This window comes from Girardinichthys multiradiatus, chromosome 9 (genome assembly GCF_021462225.1).
Source record: "Girardinichthys multiradiatus isolate DD_20200921_A chromosome 9, DD_fGirMul_XY1, whole genome shotgun sequence".
Classification (NCBI taxonomy): Eukaryota; Metazoa; Chordata; class Actinopteri; order Cyprinodontiformes; family Goodeidae; genus Girardinichthys; species Girardinichthys multiradiatus.
In genome coordinates, this window is record NC_061802.1 from 17,859,431 (window position 1) to 17,881,435 (window position 22,005).

The following is a 22,005-nucleotide window of genomic DNA, read 5'->3' on the forward strand; positions in this document are numbered from 1 at the left end:
CAACTGATTATTTTATGATTTACACATATCTATATAATTTTGAAGAAGTGAGGCCTAATCAGCAAACATGATGAAACAGGAGGTGTACAAGAAGAAGCTGGAAAGCAAGCCCCAGCAAAACAATATCAGAGATGTGTGGTCAGGGATGAAGAAGATCACAGGCTTCAAGCAGAAAGAAGATCAGACCGATGGAGGTCTGGACAGAGCCAATGAACTGAACACATTCTTCAATAGGTTCAGTTCAGAAACCAGCTTCGCATCCTCCTCTCCTGCTCACAGCCAAACAGACATCCCACCCTCCTTTGACCCACAGGACCCACAGCTGTCCAGTAACACCTCAAATGTTTTATCTTCCACCTCAGCCCTAGACCCTTCTGCTTCTACAGGTCCTTCTCAAAATATTAGCATATTGTGATAAAGTTCATTATTTTCCATAATGTCATGATGAAAATTTAACATTCATATATTTTAGATTCATTGCACATTAACTGAAATATTTCAGGTCTTTTATTGTCTTAATACGGATGATTTTGGCATACAGCTCATGAAAACCCAAAATTCCTATCTCACAAAATTAGCATATCATTAAAAGGGTCTCTAAACGAGCTATGAACCTAATCATCTGAATCAACGAGTTAACTCTAAACACCTGCAAAAGATTCCTGAGGCCTTTAAAACTCCCAGCCTGGTTCATCACTCAAAACCCCAATCATGGGTAAGACTGCCGACCTGACTGCTGTCCAGAAGGCCACTATTGACACCCTCAAGCAAGAGGGTAAGACACAGAAAGAAATTTCTGAACGAATAGGCTGTTCCCAGAGTGCTGTATCAAGGCACCTCAGTGGGAAGTCTGTGAGAAGGAAAAAGTGTGGCAGAAAACGCTGCACAACGAGAAGAGGTGACCGGACCCTGAGGAAGATTGTGGAGAAGGGCCGATTCCAGACCTTGGGGGACCTGCGGAAGCAGTGGACTGAGTCTGGAGTAGAAACATCCAGAGCCACCGTGCACAGGCGTGTGCAGGAAATGGGCTACAGGTGCCGCATTCCCCAGGTCAAGCCACTTTTGAACCAGAAACAGCAGCAGAAGCGCCTGACCTGGGCTACAGAGAAGCAGCACTGGACTGTTGCTCAGTGGTCCAAAGTACTTTTTTCGGATGAAAGCAAATTCTGCATGTCATTCGGAAATCAAGGTGCCAGAGTCTGGAGGAAGACTGGGGAGAAAGAAATGCCAAAATGCCAGAGGTCCAGTGTCAAGTACCCACAGTCAGTGATGGTCTGGGGTGCCGTGTCAGCTGCTGGTGTTGGTCCACTGTGTTTTATCAAGGGCAGGGTCAATGCAGCTAGCTATCAGGAGATTTTGGAGCACTTCATGCTTCCATCTGCTGAAAAGCTTTATGGAGATGAAGATTTCATTTTTCAGCACGACCTGGCACCTGCTCACAGTGCCAAAACCACTGGTAAATGGTTTACTGACCATGGTATCACTGTGCTCAATTGGCCTGCCAACTCTCCTGACCTGAACCCCATAGAGAATCTGTGGGATATTGTGAAGAGAACGTTGAGAGACCCAAGACCCAACACTCTGGATGAGCTAAAGGCCGCTATCGAAGCATCCTGGGCCTCCATAAGACCTCAGCAGTGCCACAGGCTGATTGCCTCCATGCCACGCCGCATTGAAGCAGTCATTTCTGCCAAAGGATTCCCGACCAAGTATTGAGTGCATAACTGTACATGATTATTTGAAGGTTTACGTTTTTGGTATTAAAAATACTTTTCTTTTATTGGTCGGATGAAAAATGCTAATTTTGTGAGATAGGAATTTTGGGTTTTCATGAGCTGTATGCCAAAATCATCCGTATTAAGACAATAAAAGACCTGAAATATTTCAGTTAGTGTGCAATGAATGTAAAATATATGAATGTTAAATTTTCATCATGACATTATGGAAAATAATGAACTTTATCACAATATGCTAATTGTTTGAGAAGGACCTGTAGATGTTGGCCTTCAACCGTATCAGAAGATGCTGATGCTTCCTTTGCTTCCCCCTTCCACCTGTGTGTCTCAAGAAGTCAAGTGAAGATGCAACTGGAGAGACTGAATTGGAATAAGGCTGCAGGTCCAGATCATGTCAGCCCTAGAGTCTTGAAGGCCTGTGCAGAGCAGCTCTGTGGGATTCTGCAGCAACTCTTCAACCTTAGCCTGGCCCAGAAGAAGGTTCCGGTGTTGTGGAAGACCTCCTGTCTTGTTCCGGTACCAAAGAAACTCACCCATCAGTCCTCAATGACTATAGACCTGTTTCCCTGACATCTCACATCATGAAGGTCCTAGAGAGACTCCTGTTAGCCCAACTGAGTAAGCAAACAGTAAACCATCAGGACCCCCTTCAGTTTGCTTATCGCTGTGGAGTTGGATTTGAAGATCCCATCATACATCTGCTTCAACAAACCCACTGTCTTCTGGACAAAGCCAGTAGCACTGTGAGGATCATGTTCTTTGATTTCTCCAGTGCATTTAATACAATCCAACCTGATTTGCTTTGTCAGAAACTCCAGAAGACTCAGGTGGAGGCCTCAACAATCTCCTGGATCAAAGACTACCTGACAAACAGACCACAGTTTGTGAGCCTGAAGGGTTGTGAGTCTAACCAGGTAGTCAGCAGCACAGGAGCACCACAGGGGACTGTACTCTCACCATTCCTTTTCACTCTGTACACCTCAGACTTCCAGTACAAGACACACTCCTGTTATCTGCAGAAATACTCGGATGATTCTGCAGTTGTATCAAAAAGTAAACACAGACTGTTGAGAAAAATTAACTGGTGATGGTATGATATTTTGTTCTTTTTGGTTTGGTTTAAGATATGACAAAATGTATACAGCGACAATATAATACAAAAAACACGTTTCTTCTTATATTTTACAACATTTAACTAAAAACACAACAAAAAATGCCAAAATAATATTATGGCAAAATGTAAGACTTCTAAAAAGGATGTAAATGGATGTAAAAGGAAAAATATCTTTTAACTTGAAATTTTTGTTTTAGTGGGAGAATGTGTAAAACAAAGCCAAACACGCACAAGAGAAATCAGAGAAAATACAAAGTAGCACAATGTTGCTGCAACGTTGCTAAGAGATGAATGAGCAAAAAGACCAAATAAAACTTCATGAAGAAAAAACATTATTTTATTCATCTGTTGAAAGGATTTAGTGGAATAAAACTATCAAATGTTTACGATGCAGATTATATTTTAAAGGAAATCAAATCAAATCTCCCTTCAGTCCTTTGTAAAAAAACAAAATAATAATAATAATCAAAGCTATAATGATAAAACAATCTAGTGAAAAATAACATAGTTCATGTGAACTCTTTTTGAAACAAAGTCCGTCTTGATGGGAGGTTTTGTTGCTCCTGTATTAAAATTTAATTCATTTGACAGTTTAAAAGAGCTACAGCGCTTGCGTCATATTTCCGCGCCGCTCGGCTCATCGCTGTGGAGGACGCATCCAGCATGGGGCACCTTGGACGCTTAGTTCTGCTGCTCGCACCGCACTTTTGGCTTCACATTCGGGGTATGAAGCAACAGTTGTACATGCATGTGAATTAAAATCAATCTGTGTTTACAGCCGTTGTTTTGCTCTGTGGTGACGGGCAGACAGTTGTTTGCGGGCGGTCCTTCTGTCACCTGGCTGCTGGCTTTGCTGTAAAACCTGCAGTTGACTCATGCGGTTCTTCACGGATATCTGCTGCAGACAGACAATTTTTTTTTTTTCATAACGAAACGCATGCGTATTTCCACTGAAATATCTATGCAATTCGGTTTCAAATTAATTTTGTTATGTTTTGCAATATTTCTGACATAATTTCCAAGGCCATCTTTGGATGCTGATTCTTGTTTTAATCGGTCAGTATGGTTCCTCTCTGTTTTTATAATGCTGACATTGAATAATGACTGATTGTTTTACATCACGTGTTTTCTTTATGCAAGTTTACTTGTATTACACTTGGGATCATGGTATATATAGCACAGGAAGTTTCATCTAACACGTTCACCATCACTGAAAAGCAGACCCATACTTTACAGATAGCTGCATATCTTTTTTTTTTTTACTTTAATATTCATTTGAATAAATAACCCAAAGTTAATTTTTCAACTTTATATTGTTCACTGCATGATAACTATTATTTTTTTCTTTTCAGGTTCGCTTACCTTCAGAATGGCTTCTTTCCCGTTCATCACAGATTCTTTTGACTTTCAACTTATTCTTCTCACATTTCATATCTTTTGTTGTCATTTATTAGGCTTCCTAATTTTTTAAGGATACATTTGGATAACTTTAATTTATTAAGCATTTCCTGTATTGTGCTAAACAACTGGGATTTGGGTTTGTCTTTGCAGCCAGGTAGTCGCTATAAACCCAAACATCAAATTTAAGATATTTCTTTGCTCAGTTTAGTTGAAACAACAACGCATATCACGTGACTTTAGGGGCCTTTTTATGCTTGAATTATTTATAGGTCATTCACAAGTGGCTCTTAAACACCTTCTATGATTGCACTTGGATTTCATGGAAATGTCCAGAGAAATTAGGTTTTAAAGAACCAGTAAACATGAATGTTTAGTACTGTATGTGTGTCCATTCCAGTTTGAAACCACACACACAACAATAATTGTTTCCACATTCTCTTTTTGAATTTTCAGTATGAAGTGATGTAAATCAGATTTTAATATTTTGTCTTCTTGACGGCATATAGATATTTTTTGACATTGTTCAAGTGATCACTGTGAAAACTGCCATTTTTAGTGTAGTTCTAACAACATGTAGCCTGGTATGAAATCAGATTTTAAGGTAATTGATCCATTGATCAATCCACTGCTTGATAGGATTCTTTTTTTATTGTTTTCTTGACCATTTTTTTAAATTTAGTTTGTTGCAACAGGAAAATACCATTTAAAAGGTTGATTGGGTCTATGGAATGACTACAGACAAGATTGTGCCTATCCTTTTGTTTAGTTTACAAAAATAACACAGAAAAAAGTGTTGTTGGTTATCAGGAAAGCTCCAGTATTTTATACAATATGAATTCTTGATTTTTATTTTTTATTTTTTGGTAAATTCCTAAATATTAATAGAGCATTCCTATGTTTGGGCTGTTAGTAATTGGAATCCAGGAGGATCAACGTGAAACTCAATTTCCTGTAAATTCTGCTTTGTTCTGTGTGACCCATTAGTAATCTTCGTTTATGTGCTTCAGGTGCTGCGGCTCACTCTTTACCTGCCTGTAACCAGCAGCTGGAGTTTAGGTGCAATGATGGATCGTGTGTATCGAGGCTGAATGCTTGCGACGGTCACATACACTGTGCCGATGGATCAGATGAACACCACTGTGGTGAGTTCATGGTCTGAGGGGATTTTTAACTAAATACAGTCATGGTAGGCACACAATTGGGTCTTAAGTATCAAGACATAATCAGGACTTTACCAGATTCTGAAATTACTTAAATCTAACGTCAGCATGCAAAACCACAAGAGATTCCACTCTGTCATTACTTGCTGAACAAAAAAACAAACATCAAGAAAGGCATGTGTCAAAAACTGAATGCACCCTTCTTGCTTTCATAGGAGACGAGAAATAAGCACTTCCTATAATTCATTAGCTTTCATCATGACTTTACCAGTCTCTCGCACCACTGTGGGAAACTTGTAGTCCACGCTTCATTGCTTGCATAACCATACTTGAGCATAGCTTCAGCTGTTGGACCGATGGCCTACAGGTCCTTCTCAAAATATTAGCATATTGTGATAAAGTTCATTATTTTCCATAATGTCATGATGAAAATTTAACATTCATATATTTTAGATTCATTGCACACTAACTGAAATATTTCAGGTCTTTTATTGTCTTAATACGGATGATTTTGGCATACAGCTCATGAAAACCCAAAATTCCTATCTCACAAAATTAGCATATTTCATCCGACCAATAAAAGAAAAGTGTTTTTAATACAAAAAACGTCAACCTTCAAATAATCATGTACAGTTATGCACTCAATACTTGGTCGGGAATCCTTTTGCAGAAATGACTGCTTCAATGCGGCGTGGCATGGAGGCAATCAGCCTGTGGCACTGCTGAGGTCTTATGGAGGCCCAGGATGCTTCAATAGCGGCCTTTAGCTCATCCAGAGTGTTGGGTCTTGAGTCTCTCAACGTTCTCTTCACAATAACCCACAGATTCTCTATGGGGTTCAGGTCAGGAGAGTTGGCAGGCCAATTGAGCACAGTGATACCATGGTCAGTAAACCATTTACCAGTGGTTTTGGCACTGTGAGCAGGTGCCAGGTCGTGCTGAAAAATGAAATCTTCATCTCCATAAAGCTTTTCAGCAGATGGAAGCATGAAGTGCTCCAAAATCTCCTGATAGCTAGCTGCATTGACCCTGCCCTTGATAAAACACAGTGGACCAACACCAGCAGCTGACACGGCACCCCAGACCATCACTGACTGTGGGTACTTGACACTGGACTTCTGGCATTTTGGCATTTCCTTCTCTCCAGTCTTCCTCCAGACTCTGGCACCTTGATTTCCAAATGACATGCAGAATTTGCTTTCATCTGAAAAACGTACTTTGGACCACTGAGCAACAGTCCAGTGCTGCTTCTCTGTAGCACAGGTCTGGGGAATGCGGCACCTGTAGCCCATTTCCTGCACACGCCTGTGCACGGTGGCTCTGGATGTTTCTACTCCAGACTCAGTCCACTGCTTCTGCAGGTCCCCCAAGGTCTGGAATCGGCCCTTCTCCACAATCTTCCTCAGGGTCCGGTCACTTCTTCTTGTTGTGCAGCGTTTTCTGCCACACTTTTTCCTTCCCACAGACTTCCCACTGAGGTGCCTTGATACAGCACTCTGGGAACAGCCTATTCGTTCAGAAATTTCTTTCTGTGTCTTACCCTCTTGCTTGAGGGTGTCAATAGTGGCCTTCTGGACAGCAGTCAGGTCGGCAGTCTTACCCATGATTGGGGTTTTGAGTGATGAACCAGGCTGGGAGTTTTAAAGGCCTCAGGAATCTTTTGCAGGTGTTTAGAGTTAACTCGTTGATTCAGATGATTAGGTTCATAGCTCGTTTAGAGACCCTTTTAATGATATGCTAATTTTGTGAGATAGGAATTTTGGGTTTTCATGAGCTGTATGCCAAAATCATCCGTATTAAGACAATAAAAGACCTGAAATATTTCAGTTAGTGTGCAATGAATGTAAAATATATGAATGTTAAATTTTCATCATGACATTATGGAAAATAATGAACTTTATCACAATATGCTAATATTTTGAGAAGGACCTGTATGTCCCAAAATCCCTTTGTAGACAGAGGAGATCAGTGAATGCAATGACTACGGGGTGACCAGGTCCTATGGCTGTAAAACACCATCCTCCATCTCCATGCTTCACAGTCTGTATGAGACGTTTGGGTGGATTTGCTGTTTTTGTTCTTTGACAAACATGATTCTATGCATTATGGTCAATCTCTACAAATGATATTGTTCCAGAAGTGTTATAGTTAATTTAGAAACAACATAGCAAAACCCGAGTAAATTAAATTACAGAGTTAAACATGAGTTGTGTCTTTCCCACTTGAGGATAATTCTTTAAATTGTTTTAAATTGGTTCCTTTCCTGATTTGTTGGGAATCACTGTCTCTCTAAGGTCATTACTGATCTCTTTCCTTCTTGGCATTACGTTAACATACAGCTGTATGCTTCAAGCCAACTAAATGATGATGATCAATTAATCAAGTACATCTGATTAGCATCTCTTGGCTGCCACATTCTCTCTTAAATCCTGTGGAAGCTGCACTTAAGGTTTCATTTGAATAATTTTAAAATCTGGTAAAGAATAGATAAGTGCATGAATACATTAAGCCCTAGACACGAATAGGCACATGTAACATAAATTAACATGAATGTAAACTTGTTGAAGCGTCATATCCCCTTTTTAAGAGAATGCAGACAAATCCGTGGTGGTTTCGTTGCAGTTTTTTAGCAGGTTGTCAGGTGGCATTAAAACAAAATGTAAAATATATATAAAGTATTTGAACACATGATTTAACACAAAACTAAAAGAAAACGTTCTATAATAAATATGTATACATAAAAGAGTAATTAAATACCCAAATTCATAAACTAAATGGCATGGAGTAGGAAACCTTTTTTAACCTAGTTTTAGTGATGTTTTTAAAGACTTGTGGTAACTCTCTTTCAAACTGACATTGTTCAGTCTTTAAGGAATAAATTCAGGTATAAAAATATGGATTTATTACAAGTGTACTTGGTGCAAAAATTCAAATGTAGCACCCCTGAGTCATGAGATTCATGCCGGGCCTCGACTCTTATTAGGTATGACTAATCTGTGCATAGTTCAAACAAGTGCTGTCAAGTACTGATCAGATAAAAGATGAATTCTCACAATAGTCCCACCTTCTTCCAGATCATTGGTGACATTTTAACAGAGGCCTCACAGTTTTCCACTGAAAGAAAGTCTAGCAGGCTCACATCAAGGCTTGAGTAGAATAATCTGATTCTGATGATGAGCTCTCTTTTGCTGTGTGCTTATAAATGTCTCATTAAAAATACAACATTTCTGCACACTTTCTCAGAAAACCTTTATGCTAAATATTTGCAATCTAAACATAATACTGATCTAACTTTCAAGATGGATGTCAGGCCATGTGTTGTTCTTTCTGTGCAGCAAAGATCACTAAACAGATACGGTTTGAGATGATCGTTTTTTCTAATCCTGCTGAGGTCATTGGAGCCCACAGTACTTAATTCCAGAGGGATCTTGAGTACAGCTCAAATTTCGGGCCTACAAAGCACAGCTATACAAGAGGGAGACCTCTTTACACCTTTCGGGTGTTAAACATCAATACAGATCTGTGTAAAGCCAACAGGTCTCGATATCGGATGTGCAGCGGAGAGCCCCTAGAGATGCCGATGCAACTGCAGAACAGAAAAACAAACAGAAAAGTTTGGAACTATTATATCTGCAAGGCAAAGACAAATCTATTTAGCCACAAACCTGTGTTTGTTTGAAATGGTCAAGTTGATGCTTTTAAATGAAGACCGATTTACCAGCTGACAAGCATGGTGCTGTCGTTATGATCAGCGTATGTTTCCCTTCCAGTGGTTCAACTGCTACCCCTTAGACTTCCAGACTGCACTTGAAAAATCTCCCTTGGCCCTCCCAGTACCCATCAGAAACGCAGGGTTAAGAATGAGATTTGACCACCTTTTTTCTTCCAGTTGTCCAGTTTCCGTGTTTGGTTTATAAGCAACAAGAACCAATCAGAAAACGAGTGCAAGAGCAACAAAAGGTCAAAGAAGAGAATAGACTTTTCTGAAAGCCCAGTGAAGTGCTGCTCTAGACCACTTTACAAGAATGTCTGGCTTCTTCAAAAAATGTATGAGGTGGTTGAGAATTTTGCACAGTAGTACTATGCATGTCAAGAGTTTTCCTTTCTTTCTAAGGGCTCAAATAAAAACCAAAACCCTTACAGTTAAATTCCATAGATTATATTCATAGTCATGTCTCTAGAGTCATTGTTACCCCACTTTATACCTTCACAGGCCACAGAAGGTGTGGGAAAGATGAGTTCACCTGCCGCAGCAGGCGCTGTTTATCAACAAATCTCTTATGTAATGCCGTTGACGATTGTGGCGACGGGAGTGATGAGGTTTCCTGTCACAACTGCACCGCTGGGACGTTCTCCTGCGGGCCGACCGAAGCCTGCCTGCTTGCAAACAAGATCTGCGACGGGCAGAACGACTGCAAAGATGGACGAGATGAAGCCCGGGTCCTGTGTGGTTCAGTCCAAGCCTCTCCTCAGAGCTCCTCAGCTTGTGCAGCCTCAGAGTTTCAATGTGGAGATGGGGAGTGCATCCGGCATGCGTGGAGGTGTGACCATTCCCCGGACTGCCCTGATGGCAGCGATGAGGAAAACTGTGGTGAGTAAGGCATCTGGATGCCCTTTACGAAACAAATGTCTCTAAAATAATTGCTTTGTAGAAACTATTTTACTTTGAGAAAAACAAGAACAAAATATTTCATCAGTTATTCTTGATGAGGAAAATTCAGATTCAAAGAAAAAACTTAATTCAACATTTAACAAGCTTTCTGTCTTTAAGACAAATCAGACCCCTAAAGGTAAAGGTATTGTCTGTCTCAGTTCTGATGAATCCAAATGATAGTAAGAGAGCACATTCCCTGTATACTTCTTAGTTTGGTGCACACTCGCAACAAGTGAAATATTTCAGGACAGGGAGAGCCTGGAAATGATCGATGAATTTTAAAGTTTTAGTAAGTTACAAAACTTACAACTTTTATCCTCCAAATGCTCATCAACCATCGAACAAGACGTTTGATTGAAAGACTCCTCAAACTAGTTTCCAAAATGCTTTGGAAAACAAGGATGTAATGTTTGCTGACCACCAGCAGAGGGCAGTAAAGTGCTTTACAGACTTGAAACTAGATGCTCAGCTTTAACTGAGTGATAATAACCAGACATTTCAAGTGTTCAATGTTTAAATTCATTTTGTAAAGAGTTATTAAATCATTGACTGAGCTTCTGGTAATGTAATTGCACTTTTGTACTTTTGTGTGTTGTAATCATGATTATTGTTGTTGGGAAATGGTAAGATTTTCTTTACATGCTAGAACAGACACAGTTCTGATCAGAAGCTTAGAACCCCTCATTAAGGGCATGGTTCTCGTGATAAATAACAGTCCAACTCATGCTGTCACCCTCAGATGAAATAGGCTCAAGCCTGTCATAAACTGGAAGATGCTGAAACACCATTGTCATTGTTTTATAGAAAAGCTTGTTAGTATCAACATCGGCTGAGAGGGTCCTGACCAAGAAGGTGTGCCCTACTCCAAAATCAGCTGTCCAGAGGAAGAAGCTATTTGCCTTCTAAGGAGAAGTTTTATGATCAGATGTGACAAAGATGTAGCTATTTAGCTACATTAAATAAGGAATCTTTGGAGGAATAAAGAAGAGGCCTTCGAATGTAAGACAAATGTACCGTTGATCAAGCATGGTGGTGGTAGCATCATGCTTAGGGTCTGTTTAACTGGTGGATGGAATAATGGATTACCTCCATATACTTCTGTGTTATGTCAGATCAGTAGCACAAAAGTTGAAACTTGGAAACAGTTGCAATATTGGGACAATGACCCCAAACAACCTTTGAAACTGGTTTTGGAACAGATAAAGCAGAGTAACAGTAAGCTCGAATGTCTTCCTCAAAGCTCCAACAAGAACTCAAATAAAAATGTGTGGACTCTTAAAAGCTGGGTCTGTACCAGAAAAACAATTCGACAAACCCTACTAATTCTGACAATGAGGGTAGTCAAATATCCCGCCTAAATTATGTTTGTTGTTGATGGCTTCAAAAAGCATCGGGTTGCAACTTACTAAATATACAGGGCCTGATCTTCAAAAGGTTTGCATGTATAAAAACACATGCAAACTGGATTGCTTGCAGAAAGCTGATCTACAGACCAGGTGCCAATTAAAGTGCTTGTGTAAAATGAGTGAAACAAAGGATGCAATTCTTTTTAGTGTGTTTGCCTTCATGAATATGCAAAACATACAGGTCCTTCTCAAAAAATTAGCATATTGTGATAAAGTTCATTATTTTCCATAATGTCATGATGAAAATTTAACATTCATATATTTTACATTCATTGCACACTAACTGAAATATTTCAGGTCTTTTATTGTCTTAATACGGATGATTTTGGTATACAGCTCATGAAAACCCAAAATTCCTATCTCACAAAATTAGCATATTTCATCTGACCAATAAAAGAAAAGTGTTTTTAATACAAAAAACGTCAACCTTCAAATAATCATGTACAGTTATGCACTCAATACTTGGTCGGGAATCCTTTTGCAGAAATGACTGCTTCAATGCGGCGTGGCATGGAGGCAATCAGCCTGTGGCACTGCTGAGGTCTTATGGAGGCCCAGGATGCTTCGATAGCGGCCTTTAGCTCATCCAGAGTGTTGGGTCTTGAGTCTCTCAACGTTCTCTTCACAATATCCCACAGATTCTCTATGGGGTTCAGGTCAGGAGAGTTGGCAGGCCAATTGAGCACATTGATACCATGGTCAGTAAACCATTTACCAGTGGTTTTGGCACTGTGAGCAGGTGCCAGGTCGTGCTGAAAAATGAAATCTTCATCTCCATAAAGCTTTTCAGCAGATGGAAGCATGAAGTGCTCCAAAATCTCCTGATAGCTAGCTGCATTGACCCTGCCCTTGATAAAACACAGTGGACCAACACCAGCAGCTGACACGGCACCCCTGACCATCACTGACTGTGGGTACTTGACACTGGACTTCTGGCATTTTGGCATTTCCTTCTCCCCAGTCTTCTTCCAGACTCTGGCACCTTGATTTCTGAATGACATGCAGAATTTGCTTTCATCCGAAAAAAGTACTTTGGACCACTGAGCAACAGTCCAGTGCTGCTTCTCTGTAGCCCAGGTCAGGCGCTTCTGCCGCTGTTTCTGGTTCAAAAGTGGCTTGACCTGGGGAATGCGGCACCTGTAGCCCATTTCCTGCACACGCCTGTGCACGGTGGCTCTGGATGTTTCTACTCCAGACTCAGTCCACTGCTTCCTCAGGTCCCCCAAGGTCTGGAATCGGCCCTTCTCCACAATCTTCCTCAGGGTCCGGTCACCTCTTCTCGTTGTGCAGCGTTTTCTGCCACACTTTTTCCTTCCCACAGACTTCCCACTGAGGTGCCTTAATACAGCACTCTGGGAACAGCCTATTCGTTCAGAAATTTCTTTCTGTGTCCTCCCCTCTTGCTGGAGGGTGTCAATAGTGGCCTTCTGGACAGCAGTCAGGTCGGCAGTCTTACCCATGATTGGGGTTTTGAGTGATGAACCAGGCTGGGAGTTTTAAAGGCCTCAGGAATCTTTTTCAGGTGTTTAGAGTTAACTCGTTGATTCAGATGATTAGGTTCATAGCTCGTTTAGAGACCCTTTTAATGATATGCTAATTTTGTGAGATAGGAATTTTGGGTTTTCATGAGCTGTATGCCAAAATCATCCGTATTAAGACAATAAAAGACCTGAAATATTTCAGTTAGTGTGCAATGAATCTAAAATATATGAATGTTAAATTTTCATCATGACATTATGGAAAATAATGAACTTTATCACAATATGCTAATATTTTGAGAAGGACCTGTATGCTAATGACCATAACGTGCAAATTTATGGAAGGAAGATATGTAAATGTAATTCCTTGTGTTCCTTGTTCATGTATATTTATTACATTAAAATAATTTGCGAACTTGCACACAAGAATGTTGTGCTAAGTTATTTAGCAAGCATAAGTGAAGATTATCAGCCACCAGAGAACAGGAAACATCACGAAGAAAAAGGGACATTGAAGGAAAAACGAATAATAAATGAAAAAAGTGTCCTGTGCGCTCCTGGTCCAACGGAGTTGTCTGAGCGCGTGCCCAGGGTTGGGGGGTGTTGTGTGAATGAGTTGGCAGAGGTAAATACAGCTGTTTAGAGCTGCAGGTTTGACAGTGGCTGTCAGGTTTTCAACGTTTTCTAATTGATATTTCATGCTTTAACTGTAACTTTTAGTATTTTCATGTTTTTAAATGTTTTTTATTATTATTATTATTATTACCAGCAACTACAAACTTCAACTTCGAACACCATCTTTCTTTTACGGGCGCTCTGCTCTCTAACGCTCTCTATAATGACAACGCTCCAAACAGCTTTTGCACCTGTCATCCATTGTGTGCTCAATCTTTGTAGATCCACCACAACACGCCCAATGTTTGCACGTGCAATTTTTTTTTTGGCACAAGAAATTTTGCGCTTTTTTAATGATTTGTCACCATAACTTGGGAAAAGCTTCCCAGAAATGAACCTCGGTTGTCTCAATAAGTGTGAATTCTCAGAAACTGATCTCTGTTGTCTGCTCTACCTGCTGCAGCCTCTTAACAAAGGTCTGGTTTACAGGGGCACCGGTAGTTTTACTGAACTGTTACTTATATGTCCATGTAAAGATAAAAAAGACAATATAAGTAAAAGGTAATTTCAATTCAGTTTTATTTATATAGCGCCAATTCACAACACATGTTGTCTCAAGGCACTTCACAACAGTCAGGTACATACATTCCAATTAATCCTAACCATTGAACAGTGCAGTCAGATTCAGTTATTTATTGACAGTGGACAGTCACTGGCGTTGACTTTGCAGCAATCCCTCATACTGAGCATGCATGTATCGACAGCGGAGAGGAAAAACTCCCTTTTAACAGGAAGAATCCTCCAGCAGAACAAGGCTCATTGTGAGCGGCCATCTGCCACGACCGACTGGGGGTTTGAGAGAACAGAGCAGAGACACAAAGAGAACAAAGAAGCACTGATCCAGAAGTACTTTCTATAGGAAGGAAAAGTAAATGTTAATGGATGTAGCTCCTTTAGTCGTTTCACCTAGAAAGAAAGAACAGATAAACTCTGAGCCAGTTTTCAAGGTTAGAGTCTGAAAGAGAACACATAGAGTTAGTCACAGTAAAAGCTCAGTCAATTTCCATGTCTAGGAGAGAGAAAGGGTTAAACACTAAAAGACAGGGCTATGTGGATCATCAGTAGAGGGTGAGCATTAAGTTGTTGACAGCAGAAGCTCGGACGATTCCCCTCTCCAGAAAGGTGTCACAGGTAGAGACAGAGCCAGGCCAGGTGTAACTTCTAGGAAGAGAAAAGAGAGAACAAAATGTTAAAAGCTGAAATAACAGCAAATAATGCAAAATTGGAGAGTAGTGTGAGAATGTAGCGAAGAGGGTGAAAGTGGTCGTTATGTCCTCCAGCAGCCTAAGCCTATAGCAGCATAACAACACAGGTAGTTTAAATCATGTATATGTCTATAGGCATGGGCTTACATTTATGGTTAACACATTTAACTCCTCTGATACTCTCTCAAACAATGTCAGCAAATGTTTCTGTAGTAGTTACACAACTTGCTCAACAAAAGGCATATAACCAAATCTAATGTACGACATATTAATAACTGTGCAAAGTTACAGCCAATGACAAATTATTGGTTGTTATGTAAAGCCTAATGGTTGTTTAAACTTGGGTTATTTTCATAAATATTTAAACTGTGATTGTCTTGGATTCACACAAATTTAATTTTAAAGTTGCTGACATTTGTAACAACAAAAAACCACGGCAAGATATTTTAATAAATTAAAGTGCTTTAGCTTTAAGAATGAGCCAGGAATTCCTAAAACACTTTTATTAGGTAGTCACTTTTTTTTTTCTTCCATTATTTGCTTGTTTGAAAGTATGTGTTGTGCTTACAAGGTCTTTTTGGAACATTAAAGAATAGTGTGAACATATATAAACAACGAATCTGGTTTAGGGTCAGAGATCCACCACAAATCCATGTTGGGCTGAGTAACATGCTGCGACCATATCTGCAGGTGTAAAGCAATCTGAGCTGTTATTACTGTTATCCTTTGGACAACCATGAAGTAGAAAAGGATCTGCAGCACCAGGAAAAAGCAGTACAGTGCTCCTGACTGCCCTGTCTTACGCCCATGTTATAGAGTAAATACGTTTACAATCGCTTCGTTCCGTCTGATTATAATTAACCATCATTCCCAGCCCAGTCCTGTCAGATTCGTATTCATAAAGGACAGAGTTTAGAAGCTTCCTGTAAATTTTACCACTGGGGAAAATCAATGTGGCCTGCCTACTTTGATGCTGGATTGAATCTGAAATTAATCAAGTTAAGTCAATTATCAGTCAATTAGAAAACTGTCTTGAGATATCCTTTTTTTTTTTTTGTAGAGTAAATCTGCCTTGGCACATGTAGGCAATCATCTGCTCTATATGGTGTTCCTGCAAGTCCACGTCAGGACATGTTAAGAAAAAAGAAGGAACGTACAAGCATCATTGAGAGAGTGGTGTAGATCAGTAATCAGGTTCTATAATGATTGGTCTTGCAGATATCAGCGATCAGGACGAGTGCCAGGACAATAATGGTGGCTGTTCCCACTACTGTTTGGACAAGCCTATTGGTTTCCTTTGCCGTTGCCCTGACGATATGAAGTTGGTCGAAGACAGCCGATGTGAAGGTGAGCGATGACTTCACTTTCTTACACTTTGAACAATACAATAACTGACAGCTTATGACCAGTGCAGGTTCTACATCTATTCATTAATGTTTGCATATGTGTTTATATCACAATGTTTACCCATGCAGCTTTGTAAGAAAATGACCGAATACTGTACGCTGGCTCTCCTTGTGTTTACTTGGTCATTCCTGATAGGCAAAATGTGTTTGCTTGATATCCTAGAAGTCGATGTGTGCTTGGAGAGCGACCTATGTGATCAGCTGTGCATTCACAGAAATGGCAGCCTCACCTGTGAATGTCAAGAGGGCTACCACATGGACCCACTGACCAGAGAGTGCAAGGCCAAGGGTGAGCCCACAGTCATTTCAATTAATAGTCACTGACAGCATTAGTTTGCATCTGTGAATTATGTATACAGCTCCCAGAACACTTAATGGCACCCCAGTTAAAGGTGTATAATAAACCTTAAAATAAACAAATATCTTATTGCATTTACACAATCAAACCTTTTAAGTACTTGTAATAAATTGGGGGGGGGGGGTTCCAATGTAAAGTAATAATTGTTTTTAGCAAAATCAAAGGTGTCAAATACATTGCCACCCCTGGTTGTAATACCTTGTGAACCCACTTTTGCCAATAGGTCATAACTTATTCTTCTTCTATGACCTTTACAAATGTTGCCAAATGCAGGAAAAGTTTTTTTTGACTGTACACTTAACACAACTTGTACAATTAAGTAGTGAGCAGACAGTGAAGTAAATACAATTGTGCTCGTATGTTCTCATAGTCTGACACAATTTCTAACATTTTTATGGCCATTTTTCTGGAAATATGGTTAGTGGTTCAATAAAACTACTTTCAGTTGTGTTAGCCAGTTTTAAATCATGACATCAAGAACTAGTTGTAAATGAAACATATAAATCTCAGGTGGTAAAGTTTCCACAGAAAGTGACTAGTTCCTGTAAGTTCTGTAGGTGTCTTTCATGAACTGCATGTATAAGATCTTCTTAAATTGGTTCAATATTACTGAGGTCAGGACAGTGTGATGGCTGCTCCAGAACCCTCACTCACTGTCAGAACAATCACACTAATGGGGTCATTAGGTCACCAGTGGGGCAATTAGGACACTTGAGTAACTGGCCCCACCCTCTATTCAGCGTCTTGTTTAAGTACAAACGTGTCGCTAACAAAGGCGTGTAAGTTTCGTTTATTTGGTCAGAAATGCTGTAAAACTCGCTAGGGAGACCGCTGTTCATGTTTTAAAGATGAAACCCGAGGCAACACTAAGCTCTTGGCAAAGTAGGAATGATGTACCGTTCTTCATAGGCCTTGTTGATTCCTGTCCAAATGTAGCGTCTATGGTTGTGGTAATTAGTTTCTATTTTGGTCTCATCACTCTAAATAACTTTGTTCCAAAGGTTTGTTGGTGTGTTCTGGTGGTCCGTTTCTGGTGACTGGAGCATGCAGCCCAGTTTTTGTTCACGTCTTCTTATTGTTCATCTCGAAATAGTTGCACAGTTTTGGGTTTTTTCCAGAGAGTGCTTTATGTCAGCTGAAGTTCTTTGTTGTTTTTTCTTGGCATCCCAAAAACGTTTTTCTGGCAGTTGAGGCTGAAATCTTAGTTTGTCTCCCAGACGCTGAGAATCCAGCAATGCCAGTGCAACGTTGGAAGAAACCTGCAGGAGTCTGTCAGGAGAACGGAAACTCGTTTTTTTTTTCCGGCCTCATGTTTAGGATCATAATCCTGCTTGAAGACCCAGTGATGATGACATTTTCATCCTGGCAAAGGTCACCAAACTTCTGGTTCAAATAGTTCATTATTTGATGCATTCTAACAATGCTCCCAGGGCCTTTGGGAGAGAAATGGGCCCACAGCACCACAGATCCATACCCACTGTACTTAACAGTGGACATGATGTGTTTTTCTTACTCACTGATAGAATTTGCTCTAAAATAGTTGTAATAATGCATTAAAATAATACAGTAAACATGATTGCGTAAATATTTAACCCAAATCAAGTGCAATCTGCTCAGATGTTAAAGTTTTTTCTTATTTGGTTTGTCAGGAGCAGTTCTGGTTGTGGAGTCTAATGCCGCTTTTCCACTGGCTCGATTTGGCCCGCCCGGAACAGCTCCGCATGGCTCTGCACGTTGTGTGTTGCATTTCCTGGACCCGCTTTTGCTTAGGAGACGCGGCTTTAAAGCATCATGCGTCGTGCTACATAACCGCGAATGAAACACCCAACCGACAATGTAAAGTAGAAAAGACCGGAACGTGTTACAAGAAGAAGTGACATGTCTATTTCCTGGGGATTAAATCTGCTGACTGCATTGACAATCAGATTTGATGAGTAGGATTTTGACATCCGTTTTATTATTATTAAAGATTTCACTTTCCCTTTTAAGAGACATGAAAAGATTTGAATTAGGTCCCATTTTATTTCTAATAGTTGTTGCCTATATATTTATTCAGCTGCCGCTGAATATTGTAGTCTCCTATGATCGCCAGAAAAGGTTGCACCTCGTCGTTGCTCCAAGGGGTGACTTTTCCGGATAACTGCACGGACTCCATCATATGTTTCTCTGACTTTCTTGAATGCACATTTTAAAAAAATGCCGGTTGTTTTTTTTTACGCTGGTCGACTCTTATGGCTGGCCGCGCCCACAGCCAATCAGTGAACAGACGTTTGTTCACGTCGCGTACAGTATCGATTCGGCCTCGCTTAGCCCTGCTAAGAAGGAGGTACCAAAAAAGTAGACACCAGTGCTGAAATAACAGTAATGGACATGCTTGCGAAGCGAGCCAAGTTGGGCCAAATCGAGCCAGTGGAAAAAGGACATAACAACCTCACTCGTCTGTGCTTTGAGGGTGCAACGCTTTGTCACTAAAGGAGCTTTCTAGTGCCATTATGTCGTCAAGCATGGGGTGGGAAACAATGTGTAGGACTGTTGTTTATTTAGCTTAAATTCTCCTGTCTCTCACCATTTGGACCAAATGGGCCTTCCTGATCAACTTGCACAGTGATTTCCTCTCAGCTGTTTATTAGCTGAGTCACAGCTGTTCTGTTTGAAAGGAAACTTGTTTCCCCAAAATATATTCTCATGTGTTTTTGATTTAACTTGTGTCTCAAATTGCTTTAACTCCCATCATTTTTATTTTCTGCATGTTTTTTTTTTTTTTTTTGGAGGGAAACACATTTACTCCTCTTTAATCCTCCACAATGAATTGACAGACTTAAGTTACCGCAGGAAAAACATGGATCCTTGATGACATGAAATCTGGGGTCTCTGCTATTGTGTGGGAGGTTAGGGTGTGAGACTGGGAGAACTGGTTTTATGGGGGGAGTTCCTGCAATGAGCACATGGCTAGCTCTGGTTGTAGCCCTCGTTCATCACTGAATATCTTTACACCACATTTGTCCCCATAACACAAACAAAATAAGAGAATGAAATTAAAATATGTAACACAAACAACCCAAGACTGTAAATCATGTAACATTTCCACAGCATAGCAACTTGGATTACATCACTTACTGAAAGAAATGGATTAGTGGCCTCAGTGCTGAAGAACTTTTCCCACTCTCTTTTCGGTGACCAGATATCAGTTGTTAAAAAACAAATGTTTCAATTGAGCTGAGAGCAAACAATAGATAATACTTGTTATCCTGAGGATATACATTTCTGGTCAGGCGTTTGCAAACACCTTTGGACTTTTAAAAGATTTTTTAAACCATTCTTTAGAAGTTAAAGTACAAAAATTAGGTAACTAGCAACTTTTACAGCAAAAATTATGTGCACAAGTTTGAATCCATTGTGAATTTTCTCCAATCAATAGAAGCTCAAAATATTCCTTAAAAGTGATAATGTTTTGTTGCAAGCTGCAAAGAAACCACATATTCTTTATAGCCATCAACAGGCTTCTAATATAATTCTGTCTGGATACTGGACATAATTGCTGGGGTTAATTTAAATGGGTTTGTTTCATGGTTTGGATCCAGCTTTAAAGCATTCTCCATACATTCTTAATAGGGTTGAGATCGAGGCTCTAAAAAACCTTTCCAGAACTTAATGTTAGCCTGCTTTATCCATTTCAAAATCAGTTTCAATGTCTGTTTGCAATATTTAACTTGTTGAAACACCCAGCGCCATGGTGTTTCAGCCCCATGGTAGGTGGCTAAAGAAGTGATCCTGCGATGGACTGGCCACCTGTCCAGGGTGTACCCCACCTCTCGCCCATAGACTGCTGGAGATGGGAACCAGCTCCCATGACCCACTATGGCAGAAATGGTAGAAAATGACTGACTAACCTCCAGAGTGATATATTTTAAGCATTCTTTTTGTCAAATTTGATGATTGCGACTTACAGCTGATGGAAACCACAAATTTAATAACACACCACCCCCGTTGATACAAGGTTGCAAGGATCCCTACTTGTTAAATCATGAAGCATTTCCAGAGCCCGACAACTTGGATTACAACACTTACTGAAAGAAATGGGTTTGTGGTCTCAGTGTTGCAGAACTTCACCCCCTCTCTTTTCATCACCAGATGTCAGTTATTAAAAAAATAATTGTTTCAATTCAGTTGAGAGCAAAAGATATAGGCAACATTATGTGTTATTGTCTAACATCAGTAAACCTGTGACCAGTTTCTGAATGTCATGATAGTGGGAGTCAAAGTTTGATAATCCTCTCCTTTGTTTCAATGGACGTCTCTCGTGTTGGTGCCATGGTTCATGTCAGTCCACTTGGTGCAACAGCTCTCCAAGGTGTGATTTTTAACTGCTGACTAAAGAGCAGATCTAATCTGATCACTTAAAATGACTGTAGTTTTGTGCAGTTTTTGGAATTAAGAAAACACATTTTTCTTTCCTTTTATTTGTTTCCAGGAAATGAGGCTCAGTTGGTTTTCAGCTCTTCAAAAGGAATCCATGTCAAAAACCTTATTAACACGAAATATAAGGTACTGGTCCCACATTTACCAGGACCGGGTCCTGTAGCAGTCCTGGCTTCTAACCGCACAGTATACTGGGCCCAACAGGGACGAGGCTCAATATACAGGTAACAGAGTCCAGCTGGAGCTTTGCTTGGTGCCTCCAGTGTCCTCTTAAATGTTTTCTGGTTTCGATTTGAGGATTAACAGTAAACTTGAGCTTAATAGTGTTGAGCTTCCTGAAGAGGTTTCTTTTATGTTGTATCTCTGAAGAGAAGTTGCAACAACACAATCACAATGAAATTAAAGACACTACACACACCACTAAACAAATTAAAAAAGATGAAAATGTATTTTTTAATTATGATGCAATTTACAGGCACAGCTGAAAAAAATTAAAATATCTTGAGAAAGTTCAGTCTTTGGTCATTCATTTGAGAAAGTAAAACTCCTATATGATATAAACATATTACACAGAGTGAAATATTTCAAGCCTTTATTGCTTGCCATTTTAATGATTATGGCTCACAGATAAAACCCCAAAATTTACTGCCTCATAAAATTTTAATATTGTGAAAAGGTTAACTATTGAGAATTAATGTTGTCGCACCATAATCAGATAGTTTGACACACCTGCAAAGGTTTCCTGAGCCCCTAAATGGTCTCTCAGTCTGGGTCAGTCGGCTGCACAATCATAGGGAAGTCTGCTGACTGGACAGATGTCCAGTAGAGAGTCACTGACAAGGATGGTAAGCAACAAAAAGTCATAGCTAAAGAAGCTGGTTGTTCAGAGTGCTGTATCCTGGTATATTCATAGAATGTTGAGTGAAAGGAAAAAGTGTAGCAGGAAAAGGTACAACAGAAACGGGGAAAACAGCAGCCTTGAGAGGATTGTCA

General features: G+C 40.0%; 1 protein-coding gene across 1 annotated transcript in view; it reads left to right on the forward strand.

Moving 5' to 3' along the window:
• The first annotated feature begins 3,477 nt into the window (after positions 1 to 3,477).
• Positions 3,478 to 22,005, forward strand: part of LOC124874194 (low-density lipoprotein receptor-like) — a 33,673-nt gene continuing 15,145 nt past the window's right edge. Inside the window, exons 1-6 of the mRNA XM_047375453.1 lie at positions 3,478 to 3,574; positions 5,259 to 5,393; positions 9,625 to 10,002; positions 16,048 to 16,176; positions 16,399 to 16,524; positions 21,065 to 21,236. Coding sequence (XP_047231409.1) covers positions 3,514 to 3,574; positions 5,259 to 5,393; positions 9,625 to 10,002; positions 16,048 to 16,176; positions 16,399 to 16,524; positions 21,065 to 21,236 — 1,001 coding nt within the window. The 5' untranslated portion in view covers positions 3,478 to 3,513. The remainder of the gene's footprint in view (positions 3,575 to 5,258; positions 5,394 to 9,624; positions 10,003 to 16,047; positions 16,177 to 16,398; positions 16,525 to 21,064; positions 21,237 to 22,005) is intronic.